The 27,853-nt window shown below is 44.6% G+C and overlaps 1 protein-coding gene across 3 annotated transcripts in view; it reads right to left on the bottom strand.

The window, feature by feature from the left end:
- Positions 1-27,853, bottom strand: part of Rgs6 (regulator of G protein signaling 6) — a 420,077-nt gene that overhangs the window by 148,345 nt on the left and 243,879 nt on the right. For all 3 annotated transcript variants that reach the window (XM_055593079.1, XM_055593078.1, XM_055593077.1), the window contains exon 2: positions 11,141-11,240. In XM_055593079.1, the coding sequence (XP_055449054.1) occupies positions 11,141-11,240 (100 nt within the window). The remainder of the gene's footprint in view (positions 1-11,140; positions 11,241-27,853) is intronic.

Here is a 27,853-nt window from a genome sequence, read left to right on the forward strand (position 1 = left end):
ACATTACTGAGACATTGGGAAACCCCAAAGAACCGTTGACTATCTAAGTTTGTGTCCAAGTAGAATATGGTCTTATTAAATAGAACAGTTAGGCCAAAATAACTTGGGAGGGAGGACTGTTTGAACACCATCATTGCTTGGAAGCACGTGGTAACAACATAAAGCCAATGAGCTTTTATGCAATTCTGTTATCGGTATTTTTTATTTTTCTAAAGATTCTTTCCCCATTTCCCTTTAATGCCTGCATATGCACTGTGGCTCTACCTTGGTTTACCCTCCGAGGATCAATCCTTGAGAAGAGTAAATTCAAGAACAACAGGTCAGAGAACATGGTACTAAAGCAGGCGTTCTCCATCTTTTTCTTCAGTCTTGCCTGGGACTGGACTAATAAATACCCCGTGTTGCCTGTTTATGACAAGAGAACAGTCAGATGGATCATGTTACAGGTATGTTTACGGAAGCGCAGTGTGTGTATAAAACATGCTAACGTGTGATGGGTATTCTTGGTTGTCAATTTGACTACCTCGGGAGTTAACTGAAACCCAAATGGCTGGGCACACCGGTGAGGGCTTTTTTCCTTAATTAAATCATTTGAAGTGGGGAAGACCCGATTTTCATTTGGATTTTTTGAGGTGGGAAGATTCACCTTCAATACAAGCCACATCTTCTGTAGCAGAAGATATAAAGAACATGGAAGAAAGAAGCTTGTCTCTTGCCGGCTTGCTCTCGCTCTCTCTAGCAAGTCCTTTCCTCCACTGGCATTAGAGCCTACTTCTTTGGGATTCTGGCACATATTGAAGACCAGCAAAGACATCCAGACTCATGGACTGAACAACCACTGCATTCTTGGACCTTCCATTGGTAGATAGCCACTGGATTAGCTGGACCACAGCTTATAAGCCATCCTAATAAATATCATATATATAATGTATAGTATATGTATATATAACGTATGTTCATATATATGAATATATATATATTCATTCTGTAATTTCTTTCCTCTAGAAAACCCTGACTAGTGCATAATGCATTCCTGTAATATCAGCACTGAAAGCTTGAGGCAGGAGTTTAAGATCATCTTTGGCGACTTAGGGCATACAAGGCCGACCTGGGCTACATGAGACCCTGACTCAAAAAAACCCCCTAAGAACAATAACAACAACAGCAACCCCCAAACCAACAAGACAACACAACACAAAGCACAGAAACTAATACAGCCCATTCAAGAATACGTAAATTTGGATGTTTTTCGACGTTTCCTTGTCTGCTAAAAGTCGGAAGTTAACACTTCAAAAATCACAGCAGAGTTAAAATCCTCTTTCAGAAGTGAGTGTGCTCATTTAGATCTGCCTCACGGTGCAGGTTTCTTTTACCCTTCTCTAATGCCAGCCTCTCCTCCTCACCTGTAATACATGAGCCCACCTGTGTTCATGCAGCCATGTATATACAGCTTTCACAAGCCTGTAGTTTCTCAGCGATAGACTCCCCCAAACCAATTTCATTGTGGAACACATTGTCAGTGTATACAAACACATAGTTTAAAGTTATAAGAAAACCATCACCCTGTTCTAATCGTCCAGAAAAAGAAACAGTTTGAATACCTTTTGAGATATGAGTGCCTCTGCCCATTCGTATTATTTATTTATTTATCTCTCTATCTATCTATCTATCTATTTATTTATTTTTGCAGGGGTGGGGAGGAAGGAAAGGGTTTATTTGCCTTACACTTCCATATCATTAAAGAAGTCAGGACAGGGACTCAAATAGGGCAGAAACCTGGAGGCAGGAGCAGAGGCAGAGGCCATGGAGGGGTGCTGAATCCGACTCAGAAGAGGAAATAGAATAGACATCTGAAGTAGACAGCGAGAGGGAACTGGGTGGGAGGATGGGTGGGAAGGGTAATGGGGATGGAGATCAAGTGTGGGAAGAGGAAGGAGAGAAGACCAGAAATCGGTGTGGGTGCATCTCTGGGACAAGGGGAGGCTCCCAGGAATCTACAGGGGTGACCCTAGCTGAGATTCCTAGCAGCAGGGGGGGATAAGGGGCTTGAAGTCAGCACCCCCTATGGCTAGGTGGGACTTCCAGTGGAGGGAAGGGGACACCAGGCCACCCACTAAACCTTGCCTACAAGAAGAGTGGGATAAAGATGGAGCAGAGACTGAGTAAATGGCCAACCAATGGCTGGCCCAACCTGAGGCCCACCCCATGGGAGAGAGCCAATCCCTGTTGTTATTAATGAAACTTGTAGACAGGAGCCTAGCATAACTCTCTTCTGAGAGCTGATGGAAATAGATGCAGAGACCCAAAGCCAAACAATAGTCCGTGCTTGGGGAAATTTGTGGAAGAGTGAGAAGAAGGATTGGAGGAGCCAGAGGGGTCAAGGACACCACAAGAAGACCTACAGAGTAAACTCATCTGGGCCCACAGAGGCTCACAGAGACTGAACCACCAACCAAAGAGCATGCATGGGCTCGACCTAGACCCCCTACACATATGTAGCAGATGTGCAGCTTGGTCATCAGGTGGGTCCCCTAACAATGGGGGAAGCAGCTGTCTCTGACTCTGTTGCCTGCCTTTGGATCCCTTTCTCCTAGCTGGGCTGCCTTGCCTGGCCTCAGTGGGAGAGGATGGGCTTAGCTCTGTTGTGACTTGAGGTGCCAGAGTAAGTTGGTACCCCTTGGGGACCTCCCCTTCTCTGAGAAGAAAGAGGGGATAGAGGGAGGGGTTGTGAGGGTGGGACTGGTGGGAGAGGAAGGAGGGGACTGGGATTAGACTGTAAAGTGATTAAATACCTAAACAATGAAAGAGAGAGAGAGAAAAAAAAGAATCCTTAAGTAACATTGTTTTATTTTGTCTACATTTGAATTTGATGCAAACGGGGTCATGGTGTGTTTTGTATCTTTCTTATTTGTTATTTCCTTTTTTTTTTTTTTTTGAGTTGTAGTCCTGCTAAGAGCTACTGACCTCACAGCTGTGTACAGTTCTGCTCCTTGACGACGTGTGTCCTGTTTCTGTCCACAGCCAACAGCCATGCTTAGGTTACCCCAGATGTTGCTGACACGAACAGTGGACTTCGGTCAAGTGTCTTTGAACACTTGCTCAAAGGCTTTCCTAGGCCATAACTTATCCCTAGTAGTGATTTTGTTTATTTTTTTTCCCCTGCGGTGCTGTGAACATCTTAATTTATAGGAGTCGTTCGTGTATTCCTGACCCTAACGTTTTGTTACACCATGTTACAATTGTCTTTTCCACGTCTGAGACCTCTTTTGCTTTTTTGAAAAGAAAAAAAAAAAAAGGTATTTTATGACAAACAGAAGTTCTTAATTTTTATCAATGTCTGAAAATTACTAAAATCTGGATTTTAACATTTGACTTGATTTGATGAATTTTAATTAAAAAAGACATATATAGATGGACACTGGCTATCATCCTGGACAGTGCCAGCCTAGAACATGCTAAGCCATCAACTCCTCTCAATTTGTATGCCTTTACCTCCCAGTTTTTCTGAAATATATACTGTAGAAACCTCTGTGGTAAAGAAAAGATAATACACTGCTTTTGAGGTTTTTTTGTGTGATAATTTTGCATTATCGTTGTTAAAAGACAGTTTTGTTACACATAACATCCCTAGCGGTTGCTTTCTGTAAGCACTTTGAAGATTTTCTTCCTCTCCAATGGGATGGAACTTCCGTTTTTGCATAGAAATCACGTATGTAAATTTTTAAAAATATAGGCAAATCTGTCTCTTCTCTCTAGTTAATCTGAAGATCTTCTTTCGGTATTCCATGTTTTACAAGTTGACATCACTAGCCAGATATGAATTTCTTTCCATTTTACCTTGTTTGGATTTGTTAGTTAACCTCAAAAAGAAAAAAAAAAAAAAAAAAAGAGACAATGTGGGTAGAAAGGCCCTTCTAATTTTCTCTATTATTTACTTCTCAAAAAAATAAAAATAAAAATAAAAAAAAGTATGCTAGGTGTTACCATGTACCACTTTTTCCCTCCAGGACTTAAGCCTCTCCATGTTACTTGTTTCCAGCTTTACAGGTCACATTCTGAGCACTTTCATCTGCTCTGTCTTCCATTTTGTCAATTCTCTTTTTAGCTATGTCAAAAGGTCACTTTTAAGCTGTGGGGTTGGATGTTTCTGTTCTCTTCTTAATTTCAACTATATTTCTAGATATTTTATTTGGCTCCTTATCAAAATTTCTAGTCCTTTTGGAGAATAGTTCGTCTTTTCTACGTACATACCAACCTAAATGTGCATGGTCTGATCTTAGAAGCTAAGCAGGCCCAGGCCTGGATAGTACTTGGATGGGAAACTACTCCATCTTCTATCATTCAAAAAAACTCCTAAAAGCTTCATATCTTTCTAAAAATTAGATTAAATACATAAAATCAGAGATATGTATCAGTTTTGATCCCCAAGGACAGTAATTTAATATAACATGATCTGTGTTATATTTTTTCTATGATCTAAATATAATTCCAATTTAATATACAACCTTAAATTCCAACAGAATTCCTGGGTAAAAGTACTAGCCATACAGTCTTCACAACTCAAGTTTCATCCTTTGAGCCCTTGTGAAATGCCAGGTGCAGGAGCACACAGCAGCAGTGTGAGCGGTCTGGCACAAACAGGAGGGCTGCCTGGAAGCTGACATGGGGCTGGTTAGCCTGGAATGTGCCACATAGATGGCAGCAGAAATTGGGAGAGACCCTTTGTCCTCTGACCTCCACACACATACCACGGCACATATGCGTGCACACACACACACCGTCAATGAGTAAATAGCTGAATAAAACAAACAAACAAACAAATACATTTTAAAGAAGTACCTTCCTTGAGAACGAGGTACGCTCGCTTCTGCCCGGTACCTACGGCTATACCAAAGAGACTTGAAATTGTTTACTTGGGAGTTCAGGGCCAAAAGAGGTTTAGTGGGATAAACTAGCAAGAGAAGACCAGATTTCAGGTTTAGGAATAATCCAGGGAGACTTTTCCTTCTCCTTCCCTCCCCATTCTGTTTCTAACCGAAACCAACATAATTTCCTCACTGTTCCCCCCTCATGAAGGCTTCTGTCACTAATGCCATTGCTGCTCAGGCATCCGTGAGCCATCTGCCCTTAATTAATTTTTTATTTATATACACAATGTGTGGGCTCTCTCTCAATCTCTCTCTCTCTCCCACACACACTTTTAAAGTTTAGATCCCTGCCAGGTAGACAGATGTTCTCTGAGAAAAGCCTGTTCCCTGTACCAGCTTACCTACTACTGGATTCTTGCTTCCTAGTTCATTTCCTCTGAAGATGTCCCCAACATTGTAACCAGTTCAGTGAGCTGCACCACACAGTGCTGTGTGACAGCGAGATGACCTTAACACAGAAGTCCAAGCCTCCTGCAGTGACTAGTGTGTACCCAGTTTCAACATTATGAACTCAGACCCCACTGTGTAATTTTTTTTTCTTATTTTCCTCAAAAATTGTCTTCTAACGCGCCAAATCTCCTTTTCTATTGTTTAACGACACCGTGGGCCAAATATTTAGCTGTGTATGTAACTATAACCAGTCCAGTTTAAAATCCAAGTCCTATTTTTACTTTACTTTCTTTCTTTCCTGTCGGCCCCATTTCAAGGACTTTGTAGCGCTGACTCAGCCCTTCATCTCTCCACTCTGTCTTTTCTCCGCGAGCCTCCACGAAGATCCTTCCTGGTGCCTCCACAGGTCACCAGGATCCTGGCTTTCAAGGTTCCATGTTTCTCCTCTTGCATCATGTTACCCTGTGGACCGTATTAACTCACTGGCATGCTTAGACTCCACAGGTATGCTTTAAGACGCGTACCCACAAACTCCAAGACGTACCTGACAGATGTTCCATAAAGTTTTCTGCATCCTCCTCCTCCTCCTCCTCCTTCTCATCATCATCATTACTACTTACTACTAATGTTATTGTTGTTATTATTATTGTTGTTGTTATGTGGCAGCAGAGGGAAGGAAGGGCTGTGGGCTCAAGAGCTCAGTTAGAACCCAGCCAGGAAAAGGGAGTCAACCAGCCCCTTCCTCTCTCTCATTGCCAGTGTGTTTGCTGGAGCCCTCCTCAGTTTGTTTAGTGTGACGAAATACTTGGATCCTGAAAGTAGTGTTTAGAAAAGCAGATAACTGTGTATTTTTTTTTGCTTGTTTGTTGTTTTCTCCAAGCTGAAGTCCTGCTGGGACTTTTTCTTTTTCTCCCTTGCTGCAGCAGTGATGTGAAGTGGGGCCTGAGTCAGGAGGGAGAAGTGGGGGCAGGAGGGATTAAAGCCTTGCACGAAACAGGCTATTTAGAGTTGAGTTTGCTTCCTTTCACCCTCTTCCTGACATACTTACTTTTCTACTTTCCCTCAGGACCGGAAGCATGAGGGCTCCCTCACCAGAAGCTGCCAGAGGGTAGCACTATGCACCTGTTCTGGCCTCCATCTGTGAGCCAGAATAACCATTTTTTAAAATAACTTATCCAAATCTCAGCCATCCGGATTAGCAACAGAAAACAGACTGATGGTGACCTTGAAGAATGCCTGTTCTCACTCCTGAACTCACCTTTCCTCTCGGCAGTTCTTTTACAGATGTTACTGTAGAGGCCGGAAGGGTCTAGGCAATATTACTAGTCAACAGACGCTATCTGCGCTACCCACAACATGCAGTTCTGTTTATTACTAATTCTCAGGGGAAACAGCACTGCAAGGACATAAGTCTGAGGAATACACAGGGCAGAATTCTGTAGAAGATATTGAAAAAGACTCTTTCATCTAGAAAATGATGTCTTAGGAACAGCGAGACAGGTTAAACATTGCGCCCTAAGTGTTTATAAAATAATTTTGTTAGTCTTCTTCCCCGCAACTCTCCCAGCCCTTATAGTATATAGAGAAGGCGGTGAGATCAAGGAAGCTGGCAGCCATGGTAGCTCGTCCATCCATCACTTAGGGACAGGGCACAGTGCCCATTATAGTGTTTTGGTCCTTTCTTTAAAACAGGCTCGTTGCCTCAGAGTCAATGACAACATATCTGGATTTTAATTTCATCTCAAGTTTCATCTCCTCTAAAACTTTTTTTTTTTTTCGTGTGTAGAAATGTTTAAAGAAAAGCTTTAGAATACAATTAAGGGGTTGTGTGATGTATTTTCACTTTTAATAAATGAGCTGTCCTTCATTCAACTTAGCATTCCTTCTCACAGGTGAAAAAAAAAATCAAGCAAGAAAAAAATGTGGAGAGATGAATTAATGTGACATTTAGTGCAAGATTTTAATGACACAAAGGGCAAGAACATCAGAGCGCTGCTTTTTTCCTTTTACAATTACAACTTGACATATTTCAGGATGTTGTTACTAAAATGAACCTTTTAAGCAGAAAGTAGGAATGCACACATGGAAAAGAAAAGGTGTGACAGCCAAGTCACACTGGTCAGGGCAGTCAAAGAGTAACCAAGAATGACGTAAGCATCATTTTTCCTAGACTTGACAGGAAGATGGCCCATCCTTTCTTCAGTCCTTACAGGTTGTGGAGTCAAGGAAGGTGGGGGCTGAGAAGAACCTTAGACAATATTTAATCCAGATGAGGAAATCGGTGCCCAAAGGGGCTGGTGGTCCGCTCAAGGTCACACAGGCCCTTTGCACCCCTGAATGATCTCTTCTAAACCACACTGCCGATAGGTGCAATGGAAACGCTATAAATGTTCACCTCAGATCAAGCTCAGAGAAGAGAACTCCTGGGGTATGGGTGGGATCGAAATGCACATGGGAAAATTGTGTGGAGACATGTTTCAAAAAATACATATGCATACCTGGAATGCTTTCTGAAAATTATTTGTGCAATAAGAAATTCTAAAGGAGAGCAAGGTGAGCATGATTTTAATTAAAGCCGTTCTTCTTTTCTTTGACTGGGAGAGGGAGGTAGAACAGAGATGAATGACGTGAAGCAACGGGGAGGCAGGCGACTTGCGATTCATTAGAAGGAAGAAGTTTTCAAAGGTCAAAGTTGTGCAAAGGTGGCATGAGGAGTAAGGGCATTCATCACTGGAGGCTATTAAAGGAGAAGCTGGGAGAACCTGGCACGGCTTCGCCTGCTTCCAAATGTAGACAGGCTCTAGACACCAGCTGGGGAGAGGCTGAAAACAGAGAGGTGAGTCCAAGCCTCAGACAGTGCCCTGAGACTGTCTTTTTCAGAAGCCATACAAGTGGTTCACCTGTTCAGGAAAATGCATCAGGCACCTTCAAGGGAGCACTGTGACTCAAGGGTCTATAATTCTACAATTCTGTGCACGCAGCAATGGGAGTGGGTAAGGAATCCACATTCTAGTTTGGGTTCTGTCTCTATGATTTTTAAAAAATGTACTACATCATGTCATTGGGACTCAATTCCTGCCTGTAAAGAAAAAAAGGATGAGCTTAGAATTCCCTTAGGGCTCCTGTATGCTAGGTGCTGGGTTTCTGAGGGTAGCTGGAAGGACATTAATCTCCAAAATCCCTGGAAAATTCTTTAGGACATTCAGGTCATGGGGAATTATCCTGGGATGGCTGTCAGTGACAGCTGGGCAAGGCTGTGTGAGGTGGCTGCTTTCATGGCGTTGGCAGGCGTTCTGCCCAGGATCATTTGTCTGTCTCCCGCTGGTCAGGTGGGGAATGGGTAGGGTTGGAAACTGGGAACTTGGGAGTCTCGCCACTTGTTTCAATTATCATGTTGGTGACCCAGTTACTATTCAGGAAAGAAGATCCGAGGAGGCTCATCTGCTGTCCAGAGAGGAGGGTTTTGGAATGACAATGAAGTGACCTTTCTGCCGACATCTTGCTTAGAATCTCCATGTTTGGATGGGGAGCTGGTATGACATGGCTCTGTGCTTCTTGCAAATGAGGTTTACCAAGCTAATGAGCCTTAGTTATGACCTAACATTGGGTTCTACTTTGTCCTTGACCTTGTTCTTCCCCCTCCAATTGTCCATCCATTTTCCCACAGGAACATTTGTCTGCTAAGTCTCACCCTTGCGGCTCCCCATTTGTTACTTGTTAAGAACAGGATTGTGTTTGAATTACTTGCCTTTTTTCTTCTCCTCCTGGATGTACCCATCTCTTATTTCAGTACATTTCCTTTGGGGCCTTCCTAACCACAACCTATTCACACACAGATGGAGCACCAGGCATTCCTTTATCGACTTTACCCTAGGAATATCTAGGAATTTACTCAGGAGTTCCTGATAGGAGGAGTGAAAAAAATTTCCTTGATATGTCAATGGGGGGAAACTTCAAACTCCAAATCATAGAAGGTGTGGGTGATCAGGTTGTGTCTTAATGAGGTGGGGGGGTGCCTTACAGATCAACACAGGGAAGTTGGAGTGCCCTGTCAGTCTTTAGACAGGGCGACTCCTCCATTTATACTTTTTCTATAAAATGTCTCCAGATCTTCAATCCCTTATTTCAAACTATGTTCTAGACAGGACCGTTGGATGCCCTTTCCAACCTCAACTCTAGCCTGGCCAGCATTATACCTGAATATGTTTTCCCAAACTCACAACTTCCTCAAGTCTATATACTGGGCCAAAGAATCTCCTTTACTTAATGTAGGTTAGAATAATACAGGAGCTATTCATTTCTATTAGATGCATTCATTTTCAGGTATGATGGCACACATTTGTAATTATAGTACTCGAGAGGCTGAGGCAAGAGGATTATGAGTGCAAGGCATGCCTGGAAAACATAGCAAGTCCAAGGTCAGCTTGAACAAAACATATTTTCATATCTTGTGAGTCGATACCTAGGAAGCATAAGGAATGTCTACGTCTCTAAGAAACTGCCAAACTCTTTTTCAGAGTAGCTGCAACATTTTTCACTCCCAACTCCCCCATGTCACACCAGCACTGGCACCACCAGAATATTTTAAATTATTGTTCTAACCATTTTGGCGCACGACAAATACCAAGTCTTGGTGGCTCCTGAACTCCTGGAAAGCAAATAGCTAAATTTTGAAAATGAAAGAATTACCAAAACCTTTGTCTAAACTCATTTACTTGTTTGTTTGGTTTTTTTTTTTTTTGATAGCAAAAGATATAAGAAAGCTATGAAGAAAAACAATGACTTATTCAACCAAAATAGAGAGCGAACAGGGAGGAGAATTCAATTTATTAGCACTTACTAAGGGGACCCTAAGATAGTGATGTTATTTATAAGGTAAGATGCTATGCAATTGCCCTATAATCTTTTGGAACTATAGGCATGAGTCTAATATATTTGACAATAAAAAAAAATGCAGAAAAGGGTCTGGAAAGGCAGCTGAGCAGTTGGGTGGGAGCACATGCTATGTCTGCTGAGGTCCTGAGCTCACTTTCCACACCCTCACTGGGAGCCTCACAACTACTAGCAACCCCAGCTGCAAGGGACTTGATGATTTTTTCTGGCTTTTAAAGGAACCTCTACTCTTTGTGCATGCATATGTGTGTGTGTGTAGAAAACAAAAAATGATATTAATTTTTAAAGAAACAGGCCTGTCTGTATGGAATCACAAAAAACAACAGAAGGCAGAGCAAGATTTTGAAATTTTTAAAAAGGAGTTGGAGCACAGTCAATTAAAAACTTAGTAAAAGCATTTTATAGAATTTGAACCTGGGAAATGTCTCAAAACATGAAACTTTCCTTTCCACATGTTTCCTTTCAACGGTGGTACACACCTGTCAGCCCAGCCCTGGGAGGCAGAGGCGGGAAGAACACAAGTTCAAGACCAACCTGAGTTACATAGTAAGATCATATCTCACAAAGAAACCAGCAAACGAACAACCTCCAACAAAATGAAGCCTTCTTAACTTTTATGAGCACGTCTGAATTTGTTGATAGCCACAGGCCACATTGCTACCCTGTTGGTTCGTTTACTCCCAGAGGCAGTAGCTCCACGCACTTAAAAGGCTCATCACACTACAGGGCTTCTTAATAACTGGCAAAGAGTGGGCATTTGCTAGAGAGAGAGAGAGAGAGAGAGAGAGAGACTAGGAGGAGCTTTGAGTCAAGCTCCAAAGAGAAAGGGTTTCATGTTACTCAGATCCCTAGACACTCCCGCATCACCCTCTAGACAACTGTTCAGTAGTTACTCTGGTTGTCACCGACACCTTGTATGGATGTGTTACCTGTGACGACACTGGGGATTTTGGAGAGAAAGCTCTTAACTGTTCTGATGGGCACACCTCCCGTCTTGTCGTCTTGCATCTTCGTAATGATGTCCTCAATCTGAAAGAGGTTGAAGAAAGGAAGTGTTAGTCGTTTTCTTGCACAGTGGTAATAAATGAAGCCTTCACCAAATAGCCCCAGTATGTATAACACGAGTACTAACAAGAGGCCTCCGAGAAACCCCCCACCCAGTCAGTCCAGAAACAGCACCAGCGTCTGCTGGGCATGGGGAGGTCCGAGCATGCTCTGTAGGAACAACCCCCTATTTTATGTACCAAGGGAAGAAGGGAGAAGTGCATTGGGGTTCTTCATAGAACCCAACAGGAACACCAATATGTATATGATGAGAGTTTTTTCTCATATTCAAAATAAATTTGTATCATATTAATATCATAGAACACTAGCATATTTGACTCCTCCAGAATGGTAGTTTCCTAAGGTTTATCCTAAAAATCTTAACATAGTCATTAGGAAGCTCAGGCAGGAATGCCTTTAGGAGAGAGATCACTGTGGGCAGTAGTCTTATTGGTGGAAAGAGAACACAGAAGCGAAGAAGTAAAGAGGACACAAGTCTGTAGGAACAAATTCATAAGCTGAATGTGATTCCCTGGACAGAAGTGTTCAGAATAGGACATTGGAACTTTTCTAACAAAGATATGGATCTTTTTGCTCAGGGCGGTAGGACAACAAAGAGACGGTGAGAAGTTAGCATGTGCAAGGGACACAGGTCAGTTTTGTAGCCAAGAGAAATACCTTTGAACTATTGGGATGAATTTTCTGAGTAAATCCTTATTGGAATCACACAAGTTTAAAGATAGGAACTTAATCTATTTCCATCCATTTGCCTGCAGATTTTAAGTGAGGTAACCCAGACCCAGAAAGACAGACATCACAGGAGCCTAACTTGACGGTCACCTGGGAGGCTCCAGCCAGCAGCGGATTGAGACACAGATGCTGGGACTTGCAGCCAAGCTTGGGGCAGAGCTCCAGGGGTCCTGTGGAAGTGTTGGGGAAAGACAGAAGGACCTGGAGTGTACAGGAACCCTACAAGAATACCAGCAGAGACAACTAACCCAGTCCCATCGGGGCTTACAGAGACTGAGACTTCAACTAAGGAGCATGCATGGTCTGGACCTAGGCCCTCCTGCACATATGTGGCCAATGGATGGCTTGGTCTTCATGTGGGTCGCCTGGTGAGTGGAACAGGGGAGGGCTGTTTCTAACATGGACTCTATTGCCTGCTTTTGGATCACTTCCCTCTGGCAGACCTGACTTGCCTGGCCTCAGGGGATAAGGATATGCCCAGTCCTGATGTGACTTGATGTCCTTAAGAGGGTTGATACAGGGGGGAGAGGCTCCCCTCTTTTGGGGGAAAAGGAAAAGGGTAAGGGGGGAGGAGAAGAGAAAGGGACTGCAAGGAGAGGAAGGGGCACCCTTAGGATCTAAAGTAAATAAACTTAAATAATAAAAAAATTAAAAATAATAACTATAATAATAAAAATAAAGTGTGGTATTGCCACAAAAAAAATTAAGGCTGACTTATTTTCCTCTAGTTAGACATGCTATGATTCTGTTTCAAGGATAACTGATTTTTCTCAAAGACATGGGACTAATAACTGTTTTGGTAGCAATAGATATGTTGTAAGATACAAAGTTAGGACGTGCTATAAGAGCATTGCCACCATTTAGACTGTTAAGAATGCCCTCCAGGCATTCAACATACACTCACCAACACACATAGAATGCATCTGCTCACAAGCCTTTAATTAGAGCTAGACACGGGATACCACCTTAGCCAGGATCCATTGCTTCATGTCTTCTGATTGCCAGAAGAGGGAAACTGAATGTCTGTAATCAACACCAGTGGCTATGACAAGAGGTTAAGAATTGTCACAGCCATCACCAGGTCCCACAGATACCCAGTGGCAGAACCAAGTTAGAGTCTAGTTGTAAGTTCCAGGGCTCAGGTTTTTAATCCTGAGCTATTCTGCTTTACAACAAGATTCATAGAAAACTAGCCAAGTGTGGAAGCCACCCTCCGCCTTGTTTTTCCTGCAAAAGTACAGAGAAAGAGGGGGTAAGGGTGCAGTTCCAAGGCAGAACATTTGTCTAGAATGTAAAATATCCTGTATTCCATCTTGGGTACCATTAAATAAACACATGAATGAATGAAAGAGAGACCAAGAAAGAATCCTAAGGCCCCAGCCCCTCATATGAACAGTGAGTATCTCATAGGCAGGAGAGTCATTCCCTGTAGCCTGATAACGTGTGTTCTGTTTAATTACAGTCTAAGAAAGAATATAATGTCTATTCCTACTATCTACCTCAGCTACTGCTCGACTCAACCAAATAACCACCCTGAGATCACTCATCAACAGCCAAGGAGAGCTATTGCTAGAAAAACCATCACTTTTTAAAAGTAATCTGTGCATTTTTATCTAGTGTGCTGTTTGAAACTAGAAGCATCAGTTACATTGATGGCTGCTGTGAGAAAGCCAGAGAAACCTTAGAGGACTGGCGGGAAGCCAATCGTTCAATTCAGTTCGACTTCTGAGTAGGCATTAGATAGTAATACTATTCCATCTCTGCCACCACAGGCCAGATGGGAAGAACCATCTCTGCCACCACAGGCCAGATGGGAAGAACAAAGGAATTCTCCATGGCTCCTCTCTCCTCTGTCCAGCTGCTTCACCGTGTGATGGAATCTCAGAAGGAAATATCCACTAAAGAGGAAGATGTATGTATCTCACGGTGTTCCACAAAATATCAAGAAGTACATTGCTCATCAGAGGTAATGGCCAGAGCAAAAGACCAGTCTTGCTGGGTGTGGTTACGTATGTCTGTAATCTTCAGCACTAGAGAAGTAGAGACAAGTGCATCAAGAGTTCAAGACCAGCCAGGCTACAGAGTGAAACAAATGGGGTGGGGAGCAGAACAATGGGGGTTGCGGTTCCTCACTGGACTGTGAAGGGGATTGCACTCTTACAGCATCTCACACGTATGGAGAAAGATTCACTGGTCCTAGTGTCTGACTCTGCTGCAATATTGATGCACACTGTATTCCCCGCCCCGGCCTCACGGTGGACATAAATCCATTCGCTGTCTCTTGGTCTTGAGGCTCTCCTGGCTCCTGTTCCTAAATGCAGGGTGACATGTGCCTGCGTCTGCCTAGCTGTGTGTACCAGCTTTGCTTTTGACCTCAGATGGTTGATGTCCCAAGGAGGACGTGAGACATCCCTGGTGAACACAGACTTGCCCCATATCTTCGGCAACCCAGCCCCAGCTTCACTGCCTACTCGGAAGTAAGAAGTCACTGTCTCTATGCCATTGGCTCTAGGATGGTTTTCCTTACAGCAAAATATAGTGTGGCTCTGACATTTCTCAAAATTGCCAAAGCCACACCAGATGGATGTATCGTAGATTTAGGGTGCTTTTGGAACCAAATCTCTTTTGAGAACCTAGGAACTCAATACACAGTGTTTGCCATCTACTTTAAAACTCTTACAGGCTGTCCTGGTTTGGGGGGCTTGAAACACTGCTGTTTCACAAGTGTTTGGCATCTCTGCTTGATGATGGACAATCACCAGCTACAATGATGACACTCTCTCTGATGTTCCCTGTCACAGGCTTTGGAGAATTTCCAAGAATTTCCAAGAAGGCCTTGGGAGCTTATAAAAACAGTGATAGGCATTTCAAATACCTATTTCAGGATCAGCTGCCTCAGGTATCTTAAAAAGATGTCTAATTTATTCACCAGTCTTAAAAGTTCCTTAGTGGAGGCCCAGAAGGTCTCAGAGCTGGTGAGGATACTGGGATCACTGCCCAAGTCTGCCTGAATCCAGTATCTCATCAATATCTATCAAACAGAAACTTCACCACCCTCTTGGGTCATCAGAAGGCCTTAGCTGACACCCTTCTTCATCTCCCTGGGGATGGAGAGACAGGAACAGACGTATGGTTTCGTGACTGTTCAGCTGTATCTCCTGTGATCCCTTTTGTTGCTAGGGGATAACCCAGCAAGTTCCATGACATCCTATGATAGGGAGACCCATGTCTCGGGAAACCTGCTTGGACCCCTGTACCCCGTGCCAATCAACGAGCAGGTGGCGGCCCCTATCTGACAGCCAGGTGAAGCAGAGAAACCATTTGGCCAGCTTGGTTGGTTCTGCCTGGGTGAGCCCCAGTAATAGGGATGCTTTTCTACAGGGGCCTCAGCACCCAGCACAGATACATAGGTGCAGAGCTCCTCCGAACATCGGAAGGACAGCTGCAGCTGCACCACCCAACGGGCCTTCTTTAACATGAGGGATCGACACAAGTCACTGAATTCGTCCTGAGCGGGAGGGAGGAAGAGTGATTGTCTCTTTGGAGATGAAAGCCACAGTGGAACCGAATGACTGGACAGGGGTTTAGGGAGACCTGAGGCCTCTTCAAAGTGCTTCGGCTCTCTGGATACCACTATCCTGTCTCTACGGCTATGTGAGTGTTTACTAAGTAGATAATCCGGTTTGAAAACACAAGAGGCTGCTGTGACCTGCCCAGTACAAAACTGTGTCTGAGGGGTGACGGCATCACAGGTTGGAGTTGGGGTTGGGGAGGACTGCGGAGTCCTGATTTTTATTTACAGACTACATCAGACAAATGACATCAGAGACATCAGACCAAGAACCCCCAGCACTGGCCCTTCTTGGTCATCCCAGGCTTGCTCATCTCTGCCTTTCTGGATGACATTCCTGTCAGAAATGACAAAGGGCCCATATTAGCATTGTTTTTGCAATTTAATGAGCCAACGAACTAACTTATTTATCTCATGCAATGTTTCCTCAGCAGAGGATTAAAAAAAAAATGTCAAGTGCGGGAAATTATAGTGCAATTATTGAAAAGAAAAATGTCTGCAACTTCAAGGAAGGAAGTCATAAATATATGAATATATAAAAGTTATAAACACGTAAATAAACTGGTGTCCTGGGCCTCTGGCATGGAGATCTGTTCGTCCAAGTGTTTTACCTTGACTTTGCAGTCAAGTGCCTATGTCTACTTTGCTCTTGTATTTATTTAAGGACCTCATTTTTCCTTGTGTTTGTGAATGGGTGAAACTGAGTCTGTGGGCTCTGTCAGCCCGGAGGCAGGACGCTGAGCTGGCTGCTGACAATCATAATTTCACAATGTGAAATGTGTGTGCTTCACTGGGCATGAGCCATCCCATCTGGCTCCCAGAAGAGCAGGTCACATATTTTTCTTAACCACTTTTACTGCCAGGCCCTGTGTTCGCTCCTGTAGTTAAAATGGCAGATAGGTAGGCTTGGCAGCCAGCTCGGTGGCAAAGTACACGAGTATGAGCATCCCAAGTTTGAGCCCTTAGAAGTTACATAAAGCCAGACATAGCAGTGCGTGCCTGTAACACCCGTGTTCCTATACAGTGAGTGAGGCAGAGGTAGAGAAAGCCTAGAAGAATGGGGCCAGTCATTCTCCCATATACAGCAATGGGCAATGTTTCAAACAAGGTAGAAGCTGAGAACTGCTGCCCGTGGTTGTTCCCTGACCTCCACTTGTGCATCATGACACACACATACCTGTATCTGTACATATGAACGCTCATCCATATGCACCATATACATACATACATACATTGTACACACAGCACACCAAAACCAGGCAGAAGAAGTCATTCTTCTTTATAATGGACTAATATGATGAATGATTCAGGGATCCAGGCTTGTGGTGAAGGAGGTGTTGGGGACAGCTGGGCCCAAGACGTGAGACACTTTAGGGGTTCTGCTCCAGGGGCTCTTAGCATGGATTCCATCAGGATTCACCATCCATTTGTGTCATCCCAGTTCAAGGCCTGAAGGGAATCTTGGGATTTCATCTTCTGGCTATCACGATGCTTGGTACACAGTTCTGAGGGGGACTGACCTTCGAATCCCTGTGTCAGTAATGACAATCACAGCAGCCTGCAGGCTTTCTCCCCTAGAAGCAACCTGTGTAATGGCTGCTGACGTCACTATGGAGGCTCATTTCAAGGAGAGGCTTCACATTTCTGTTGATGGTGAGATAAAATGGGGAGAGTTCAAGAGCCAGTAGATGTCTGCTTGAGTCTCAGGCCAGGGCAGAGTCACATATCTGACTTTGAACTTAAAAAACAGGATGGGGAAAAGGTGCTTTGCTTTTCCAGCCCCTGAACCACTTAGAGGCATGGGAGGATGGGGTTGGGTTAATCAGCTAGCACTATCTGCTCCAAAGACCCTGCAGGTAGCAACATTCATAAAAAGACAGACAAGAGGCCCTGGCTCTTCTCTGACCTGTTTTCTACACTGTAACCTGCAAGCTGTGCTCATTTAACAGCATTGCTTAAAGCCTGCCTACAGCGTCCTAGAGCATCTTGTCATAAGCTCTTATATGACCTCTAACTTTTCTCCATTTCAGTTATCATATCAATTGGTGTTTCCTGTTAGACTGAAGTAAATTTGGTAACTCCATTTAAGGGCATCTTGCTTTGAGACTTGGTTCCATAAAGAGAAATCTCGAGATTTCATAATATTCAGTCACTATGCAAAGAAAAACTCCACAGGCACCCAAGCACCAGCTGAGACCAGAGCTGTATCTCCAAGGATTAGGCCTGGCATGATCCGGGCTGTGCCAGGCAGATGGATGAAAACCACCAGTTGCCTTGAGCTATGGTTTTACTATTACCACCCACAGTGTTTCATAAGTTACTGTCACAGGAACATATTCTCCCACTTAATTGAAGGGAAACACAGGAAGAATGGCATTCTGGGACAGCGACTGAACACCTTCATGACATCTCAGGGAGAGCAGCTTTGCCTTGAGCTTGGTGGGAGGGGAGGGGCTGGGCTAGAGACAGCCTTGTCATATATATATATATATATATATATATATATATATACACACACACACACATATACATACATATATGTATGTGTATATATATATATACACATATACATACATATATGTATGTGTATATATATATATACACATATACATACATATATGTATGTGTATATATATATATACACACGTATATATATATATATATCAGATGTTGCTCTGCAAAACAAGAGGTCTGATCCCTTCAGAGAGCTGTGGGCTGTGTGGACTGGAAAGTCCGACTGCAGAAGGCCAGCTGCAATGGATGGAGAACAGAAGACACCTGCCAGAAAAACATCCAGCATTCCTGAAGACCTCACATCCTCAACTTGTCAAGTCCCCTGATTTGCGTGTCATCTGCTTGTTGACATTTTTTTTTGAACTAAACAACAGGCCAGTGTTGTTGTTGTTGTTGTTGTTGGGGGGAGTAAATAGTTCAGGGTCACATGAGACTGTCAAAGAATGAGATCAGTAGCAGAGAAGCCAGGCACCCTTGCTCCATACCTGGCTGCCTGCATCTGTACTCCAGTGGATGAGGGCACGTCCAGGGAGAACTGGGATTCATCTAAACATTTAATTGAGTGGAAAGGGGAGGGGTGGTGCAGAAAGCAGGCCCATATCGTGCACATATTAGTTTTTACTCAGTATGAAAAACAGAAAAATTCCCTTCTTCAACAAGTGAGCGTGCCCTAATCCCTGGAACCTGAGAGTGTGTTGCCTCGTGTGGTACCAGGGCTGTGTAATAAAGGTTAAGGACCTTCAAGTGGGAGAGCGTTCTGGATTTTTCAGGTGTGCTCCACTTATTTACAGTTTTTGACAGCATCGGACGCTCCTGATTATGGTTGGTTAGAGAGTGATGTAATAGCAGAAAAGAGGCAAAGACACAGTGTTTCCCACTTTTACACTTGGAGGAAGGGACCAGAAGCCAAGGAATGCAGGCAGCCTCTAGAAAGACAGATTCTAAGAACCAACCCAGAGTAATTACACTCTTGCTAGCATGTTGATTTTAGTCCGGAGACATCTAGGTCAGAAGTCTGATCTTTGGAATTCTGAGAGGATAAATTTTATCGTTCAATTTTATTTTAAGCCACTAAGTTTGACATTTATTATGTTCATAACAGAAAACAAATACATATTGTATGGCTTCCCATCCCCACCTCCCCAAACTAGTAAGTGTTTGATATTCTGCATTGTTTCCAAAACCAGGTTAGCGTTCCCAGAAAGGAAGTGGGAAACCTTCCCACACTGTTTTCTGTTCTTTTGAACTGTTCAATGGCCAAACCAACAAGCAGCCAGGACTTGTGACAGCCTGCTTGGGGAAGATGACCTGGAGGACGTCAGAAATGCATCATTCATAACGACATGATTCCTCCGTGGCCTTGTTAGCCTTGGACCTGACAGACCAGAGAGTATTCTGGTTCCACTGTAACCCATTATCTCCAGCGTCCCAATCCACATGGGCAAAGGTTAAGATCTTTCGGCATTTCCCACTTCAGATTTTACTTTACAGATTTTACCTGTCACACCCAGAGAGACTTGAACATGAAGGCCAATACGGCAACACAACCCAAATTGTTCAGCCGGCACCCTAAAATGCTCCAAATTTGATCATGAAGGCCCTTATGTTGAGTTTTTACAGAAACATTCAAGTCTCAACATATGTAGTACCTTCCCCTTGCCTCTGCCAAGAGGGCAATGGCCTTGTTTTCAAAGAAAAATGAGGCTATCCGCCAACCTGAAATATTACTAATATTTCTTCCTCATGGGAAAAAGCAAGGAACATAAAACTGTGTCCCCTGTCTGACCTCAAAGACATTCTGGGCTCTGGAATAGCTCACCCTTCTTGGCTCATTTCCCCCCTCCCCCCAGGCCATTCTCAGCATCTTTCCCTATTCCAGATTCAACCACTGGACCAATGTGGCTGGGACAATTCATGCAGGTCATTTCCTGGAAAAGTTGCTTTGGCTGTTCCACAGCTCCTGCTGGCATCCAAACTGCTCTCCCAGCACCATCTGTGCACACCTCCATCCCTTTGTGTCTGTGGACCCCTTCACCTGCATTCTTTCTTCCTTCATCCTTGCACAACCTATCTTTCCTGCAAACTCATCGTAGGTTCTCTGAAGCGGACTTATTGTTATCAGACAGGATGGTTTAGGTATGGTTTGAACGTGAACAACTAAGGCCCATGGGGTAGAAGCAGAGTCCCCGGTGTGATACTGTTGAGAGGTGGTGGATCCTTTAAGACAGTGGTTCTCAACCTTCCTAATGCTGAGACCCTTTAATACAGTTCTGCCCCACCATGGGATCCTCTCTTTGGTCCTCCCACTGTCCACCCTGAGGGTCTCACCAGATGCCGGTCTCATGTCCGCAAGACTCCCAAACTATGAACTAAATCAAGCCATTTTCTTCATGTGTGGCTCAGGTATTTTGTTACAGTTACAGAAAACAGACTGGCACAATGCCTCATGTCCCAGATTCCACTGCATGGCAAGGGAAGCAAAGGGCTTTGTGCTCCTAGGGGGCATCTTGGGAAAGACTCCATGTCTTCCCGGTGGGAAGATGAGGTGTTTACACACACCCAGGAAAGGATACTTTTAGATTTATAGGTCCTTTTCCTTTTGCAATCATGGACCAAAAGAGAATCTTATTATTTTTTTCATCTCCCAAAAAAACTTGGTTTAATTAGGCATATATTTATTTCATTTAATTCTAAACTTAACCTGATTAAGAAGGAGCCTGAATAAACTAGACCCAATTATTTCCCCCAACCCCCTCCCTTAAAATAGTGGTTCTCAACTTGTGGATCATGACCCCCTTGGGGTTTAAATGGCCCTTTCACAGGGGAAACATATCAGATATCCTGTATATCAGATATATTAGGAAGGTTGTCTGATGAGCTCTAAGCCTCCCCATCAAAATCAGTGGGTAAACACCAAGAGCTGACAGTAAAGTCTTGGGAGAGTGGCAGGGTCATTCACCAATTATTTCTGTTAATCATGAAGATTAAGTGGTTTTTACAGCCTGCCTCTTGGAGCTTTTCTGCAAGAGGGAGGCGAAGAAGCATGAGGTAAGGCAGCCAGGCAGGGCCTTGTGTATCCAGGCTCCACCTATGGGGTCCACGGCCGCAGTGTGGACCCTCATACAATGTGGTTGGCATTACTACATAAGGGGGGAACCTGGATGAAATGGCCCAGTTAAAAGCATTCCCAGTCTCTGGAAAATTCCTATTAGCAGGTATATTGCTACCTACTCCCCTTCAGTCACCCAGAGGATGATGGAGAGAAATGTTCCAAATGGAGTTTGGGGCACTTATCTCTATACAGCGCGGTCCTCCTCTTTTCTTTCAGCATTTTGTAGGTTCTGGTACTTAAGGGGACGAAAAAGAGTGAAGGAGAGACCCAAATTCAGCAGGCCACCAGATTAGGACCACTGACTCCGATGGTTTGGGGGTGGTAGGTTTTGTCTCCTGCCTTGGAGAAAGGCTTTTACAGAGAACAAAGACATGGGGGTGGAGTTGGTATTGACTAGGGAAATGAGTGCTGTGGGCAAAACAGCAACTCCAGAGCAGAATGACATTAAAATGGCCACATCTCATTTCTAACCCTCACAGTGGTGGTTCAACCTGCTTCCTAGGCACTTCCTGATGAATTGGTACTCTTACTGCGATTTTGTGAATCCCCAGGTTTTATGGGTTGGGTTGGGTTGTTCCAAGTCCATGTAATGGAGTCCTAACCTCTAGTACTTTAGAATGTAATATTATTTACAAAGGATGTCATTACCGAGGTAACCATTTTTGACACAGCATTAGTGCGGAGCCTCATACAATACAGCTGGCATTATTACATAAGGGGGAAACTTGGATGAGAAGACAGGCATGAATATAGAAATAATGATATGGAGACACACGGAGAAAGCAAGGTAAGGAAAGAGGCTTGGGTCAAGCCGTGGTTTGGCTATCAGCTGCCCCCTGAAGGCTCCTGTGTTGAGGTCTGGGGCTCCAAAGCAATAGTGAGAGAAAGGGATTTTGGGTTGTGACTGGGCCATGATCAGATTAGGTTGTGACTGACCTAATCAACAGAGTAAGCTTGGCTTGAGGAAGTGGGTCACTGGGGCGTGTCCTTGAAGGCTGTTCCTTATCCCAAGTGCTCTTCTCTGCCTCTCTGTTTCCTGGCCACTTTGAAGTGAGCAGCCTTACCCTCTGCCTTACCCTTTAGCCACATATTCCTACCCTGCCATCGTCAAAAACCAATGGAGACAGTTGACCATGAATGGAAAGCTCTGGCACAATGAGTTGCCATAAATGTTGATCTTTAGTATTCTGTCACAGTGACAGAAGACTGACTGACACCAGATAGAGACAAACACTGAGAAGGAACTATTCTGTCAAGATATGATTTGGGACTTTTCGGTCTCCAGAAATACTAGACAACTACTATTTAGGCTATCAGGCAGTTATGTGACAGTTATGGCAGCTATAAGAACAAATATGCTCCTTTACAGATCATAGGAAGGAAGTTTTCCAATTCCCTCTCCCCTCTTGTCCCCCTTTTCTTCCTCACCTCCCATTGCCTCTTCCTACATCACACACACACACACACACACACACACACACACACACACACACACACTTAATGCCTAGTTATTTCTAAGTTAGAGCATGTTTCATGTGTGCATTAACTCATTTGACCTGCACATTGCCCATTTCCTAGGGAATCACACAGCCTACTACTCAAGGCTCTGGCTTTGGGAGAGCTCAGACTGTGTCTAATGTCCACTGGCCAGAGCAAACTAGAGGATTAGACACTGAAGGTGCAATGGAGGTTTCATCTCAAAAATCCCCCATGGTGGTTTTACCACATGGGATTCGGAATAGGTTCCAAGAGCATCGCATCTTTTCACGGGGAGGTTCCCCAGTCTCTTCATGATAGATTTGATGAGCATTCTGTAGAAACAAAGTTTGTACAGTTCAGACAAACATCACTCATTACCCCCAAACCTAGGTCTCTCCAAGAGCTATTTGGGTTTCTGGGTGCTTTGGTCCTGCTCAACACTCTCCTGCCTCCAGCAAGATGAATGATGTTCCCGTGGGGAGAGGTGGGGTGGAGTTAGGGAGGAAGATGCAAGAAGCTGTGACTTGCCTATGGAATGGCCCTCAGCGCTCACCTATCCCACGAGCTTCCCTAGCTGCAGGGCTTCACTGAGGCATAGATGAAAGGTGCAGAGCTCTGGGAACAGCTGCACTTAGCTTCACTGCAGGCACATCTACCCTTGTGGAAAAACAGGGGTTGACATGAGTACCAATGGGTGGTGTCCTGGCTTTATAGCATTTTTGGAGAAGGGTAGCACCATTAACAATAGAAACGAGCTCTCTTCAAATGTCCTTTATGTCTCCCAGGGACTTCCTTTCAGATGCCAATAACATGTGGCTTTAGACTATCTCCTGGAGCATTCAGAACTCTGGGGAGTTGGGAGGAAGAGATTCTGGGGTATTGATGAGATGGAGAAAGACCTGCATAGTCTGCCCTGCTGGTAATGCATGTGCAACCAAGAGAGGGGGATTCTGCCATATGATAACAACTTAAGACAGCTAAAAAGCCTTCCACAACAGGTAGGTCACTTGGGGATAGGGAGATGTGATGAGAACAGAAATCTCTCTCTCTTTCCCTTCCTCACTCTCCTTTCTACTCCCTTCCGTGTGTGTGTGTGTGTGTGTGTGTGTGTGTGTGTGTGTGTGTTTACTTTGTATGCTGCAAGCTGAAAATGAAACTCAGGGGTTTTTTGTTTGTTTGTTTGTCTGTTTGAGTATGGTAGCTTCCCTGGCAGGGATGAAACAAGAAGCTTTGGGAAATGTGATGACAAATGTGCCTGCCTCCCCAAGGGCATGGACATGATGGGGAGAGCCTTTCTTTGCCTTTTGCAGGGCACAGTTGGGTTCACTGTAGCAGGGCCCAGAGCAAAGTACTTTAAGGCTTGTACCTCAGCCCTGCTACAGAGCAGAAAGTACACAGACCCACCAGGGTGGTGATGATGGTGGGTTTGGACAGTGGGAGGGACCAAAGAGGGACAGGCATTGGTGGAGGCTGTGTCCACAGGACAAAGGGAAGAAGACCAAAGAGCTGAAGAGTTGTAGCCTTTCTAGAGGCAGGCATGACAAAGACCTGCATCAGATCCCAAGGACATACCAGCCCAGTACAATCCTACCATGATTCTCCCCAAGCTGCCATCCTGCCCTGTGACTCAGATGGGAGCTGGTGCCTTCCCAAGCCTCTGTTGAGAGTCTATATTGCTCAGAAAATAAGTGCCAACCAGACAATTTTACGTGCCTTGATTTCAGATCATGTTTTTTCATATGTCATCATTTACTGTGAAGAACAGTTAAATTATCACGCATCCTCTAAGCAGGGTGGGACTGAGGAGATGGGGTTTGGGACCTGGCCTGAGACTCACAAAGGGTGGAGCCCCATGGACCAAGAGGTGCTCTGGCCACTAATAGAAGAAGGGGGTGAAATGTCGGAGGTAACCTCTCAGAGGTATTCTTCACACCTCGGTGCAGGGGAAGGAGACCTTTGAGGATAGAAGGTACCATACAGCTGTATACCAAAGGGCAAGTCCTAAAGGCCTCTGGGCCTTGGATTCATCCAGAAAAATAGAAGGGTACTGATGCTCTCTAAATGCCTTCTACCTTTTGCAGTCTCCCTGATTCCTTCCTCCGGAACACAGTCTGCCTTGTCTCCCCAGGAACATATGGGGTACCATTCTCCCCAGAGATTTGCTTCCAATATTCCTTGTCTCTTGCTATGGCCTCCATTCGTTCTCAGACAGGGATCGGAGAAGGTAACCTGCAAAGTTTGCGTGGACAAAGGGGATAGCTGGGAAACTGGGCCCTGACCTTTTTCTTTAAGGAACAGGTAACTTGCAGAATGTCTCGCTCATCTTTGTCTCCCAGCATCCCTAGGGAAAAGTGGACCCAAGTCCTACCCCAGAAGGGGTGAGACTGTGGTTGCTGGCAGTGGGCCAGAAAGTTCCTTTCACTCATGTTCCAAAGACAACATGCGGCGGCACTGTTCCTTTCCCGCATCCCCTGCTAGGCCATGGGTGATGTTGGCGATGTGTTGATCTGCACTGGCCTCCCTTTTCTCGTTCTCTCGAGTTATTCCCTAGCTCAGATGGGAACCGTGGGTATTATTAAATGGGCTTTCTAGAATCCCAGCGACAACCCTTGAGTTCACAGCACGACGGTGAGATCCACACCTGGGCTGAAACATGGCCAATCCCATCTTCCTCCCCCTCCCTTGGCAAAGATCATAAGGCTCTGCGAACCACCTCCCGACTTTGCACACCATCTGGAGCCCACAGGAGCTTAGCTCAAGTTGTTCTCAAGGAGACCTGGTCCTGGCAACAGCCTACAGAGTCTGTCGGATGGTTTCCTCAGCCAAGAAGGAGCTCAGGAGCTCCCAGCTGCTTCCCAAGTAGCTCAGGCTAAACTGTGTCTAGCCTGATGCAGAGCCAAGAGTCCCTTTGGTTAAATAATTCACTGCTGCCTCTGGGTGTGAAAACACAACCCTGTCTAACACAGGCTGACAGGTGATTTCATGCATCATTTAACTCTTTGCAGTGACCAGGAATGCTAGAGATTAGATAATCAGAATAATTTCACGTCAGCAAGCTGCTATTTTTTCCTCTGAGGAATGAAATATTATAAAACTGAATTGAAAGAGAAGCCCTGTCTGGTTGGTCCACGTAGAACTTAAAGTCAAGCATTTGTTACAACAGTAATTGGAATGCCTCCTCTTCCAGTCCTCCACACAGGGCAGGGCATCCTAAAGAAAGAGGTCCAAGGCCAATGGAAAGTTCCACTTGAATTCTTTAAAGAGAGAACCAGTGGTGAAAGAAATGGAGGAAGAGAGTGAGTGAAAAGTAGAGAAAGGAAGGAAATGATGGCCATGGGGCTGGAGAGTTGGCTTAGTGGGTAAATTATTTGCCATTCACTGGAAAGCAATGCACACTGGGTAAGACTGGTGGGTAAGACTGGAACTCCAGCACTAGGAGGCAGAGACAGAAGGATCCTGGGACTTGCTGGCCAGCCAGCTTGCCAAACTCAAGAGCTCCATGTTCACTGAGGGGACCCTGTCTCGAAGTTAAGATGTAGAGTGGTGAATGAAGGTGAAGAGACACTCAATGGCAAACTCCAGATGCATGCGCACACACACACACACGGCAGGGTGATCACAAGATAATATGACACATACTTTGACCCTGGGATCCTGATGTAAAAGGGGCTTGAAAGTCTTAGGTAAGCAGCCCCTCCCTCAATACCACGTGCAAACACTGTGCCTTGGTGGGCTTTGCTCCCCGGACAATCCCCTCCGGTAAATAGTTCACTGAACTCAACCCTCCATAATAAAAGCTTAGCTTCATCTTTCACATTACAAAGCAGAGGAACCGACCCCCTTGCGAATACGCAGTCTGGGGACTGAGGAGATGGCATAGTGGTCATGAGTCCTTGCTGCTTTTCCGGAAGACCTGAGTTTGCCTCCCAGCACCCCTATAACGCCAGCTTCAGGAGATCCAACACCCTTTCCGGCTTCCATTGGCACACATGTGGCTTACAGACACACACACACACACACACACACACACACACACACACACACACACCATACAGTTTATTGCCTTATCCAGAGCCTTGAGTAAATTTGGTGAGTGCTCTATCACTGAGCACCTCCCCAGCACTGCACAGAAATCTTGATGTCTGGTCACTTAAACAAGTAGCTTGATTTCCTTGAGCAACAAGGTAGATTTAAGCTTAGTGACAATCACAACAATAAGCCAGAGCAGCCTGTATGGGGAAACATTCCAGGTAGCCCTAGAATCCCACCCTTAATCTTCATGATTTGTACTTCTAGTCAGACAATGTTCTCTGTAGGCCCAGCAGAGTCCGACGCAAACTAACTGCCTTGCTCTCGCTCCTCTGTGGACTGACCCTCCAGATGGGCTCTGCTGAAGATCCTGGCTGGTCTGGGCCAGCCCTGTGTGTGCTGTCAGTGATGGATTAATTAATTGGAGCAGAGGAGGCCTGATTCAGGGGGTACCCCTTCCCGACTTGGCTTTGGAAAGTACACCAAGGGACCAAAAAGCTGAACCTTTAGCAGGAAAATGAAGCACACCCCAAACCTTAAAAGTAGCCATCACTTCAGAAAAACCTATCGTAGGTAGAGAAGAACTTGAATGGAATGCCAATGCCCACCTCTGGCTCTCATGTGGAGCCTGTGTGAGAGGGTTTGTAAACTCTCCTGAAGAGTTTGGAGGTAGGATCTGAAATTAAATACCCTGTTACTAACATGGATTTGAGAAGCCCGCTTAGCTAAGGACCATGAAAACTTAATGCCTTGTAGAAGAGTCAAACTCAGGAAGACACGTAGCAAAAGCTTTTGCTTTTTCAGCATGCCATCAACCTCTCTGCACACAGGAAGGGAACTGGGCCTCCCAAGGCTCTTCATTTCGCCATGCTGAGTGTTGCTACTGTTTTAATGTGCCCTCCAAACTTATGTGCTGGAAACTTGGTTTCCAATGCCATGATATTGGAAGATGAGGCCTCCTAAAAAGAGAAGATGGGATCACAAGGCTGGAATGAAACAAATGAATGAATTAATTCATTAGTTAATGGATTTATTATTGTGGGAGTCAGTTACTATGACAGCAAGTTCTAATTAAAATAGACCACACCTTGTCCTTCCTTCCTTCCTTCCTTCCTTCCTTCCTTCCTTCCTTCCTTCCTTCCT

Source organism: Psammomys obesus, unplaced genomic scaffold (genome assembly GCF_907164565.1).
Source record: "Psammomys obesus unplaced genomic scaffold, mPsaObe1.curated_primary_1811, whole genome shotgun sequence".
NCBI classification, from domain to species: Eukaryota; Metazoa; Chordata; class Mammalia; order Rodentia; family Muridae; genus Psammomys; species Psammomys obesus.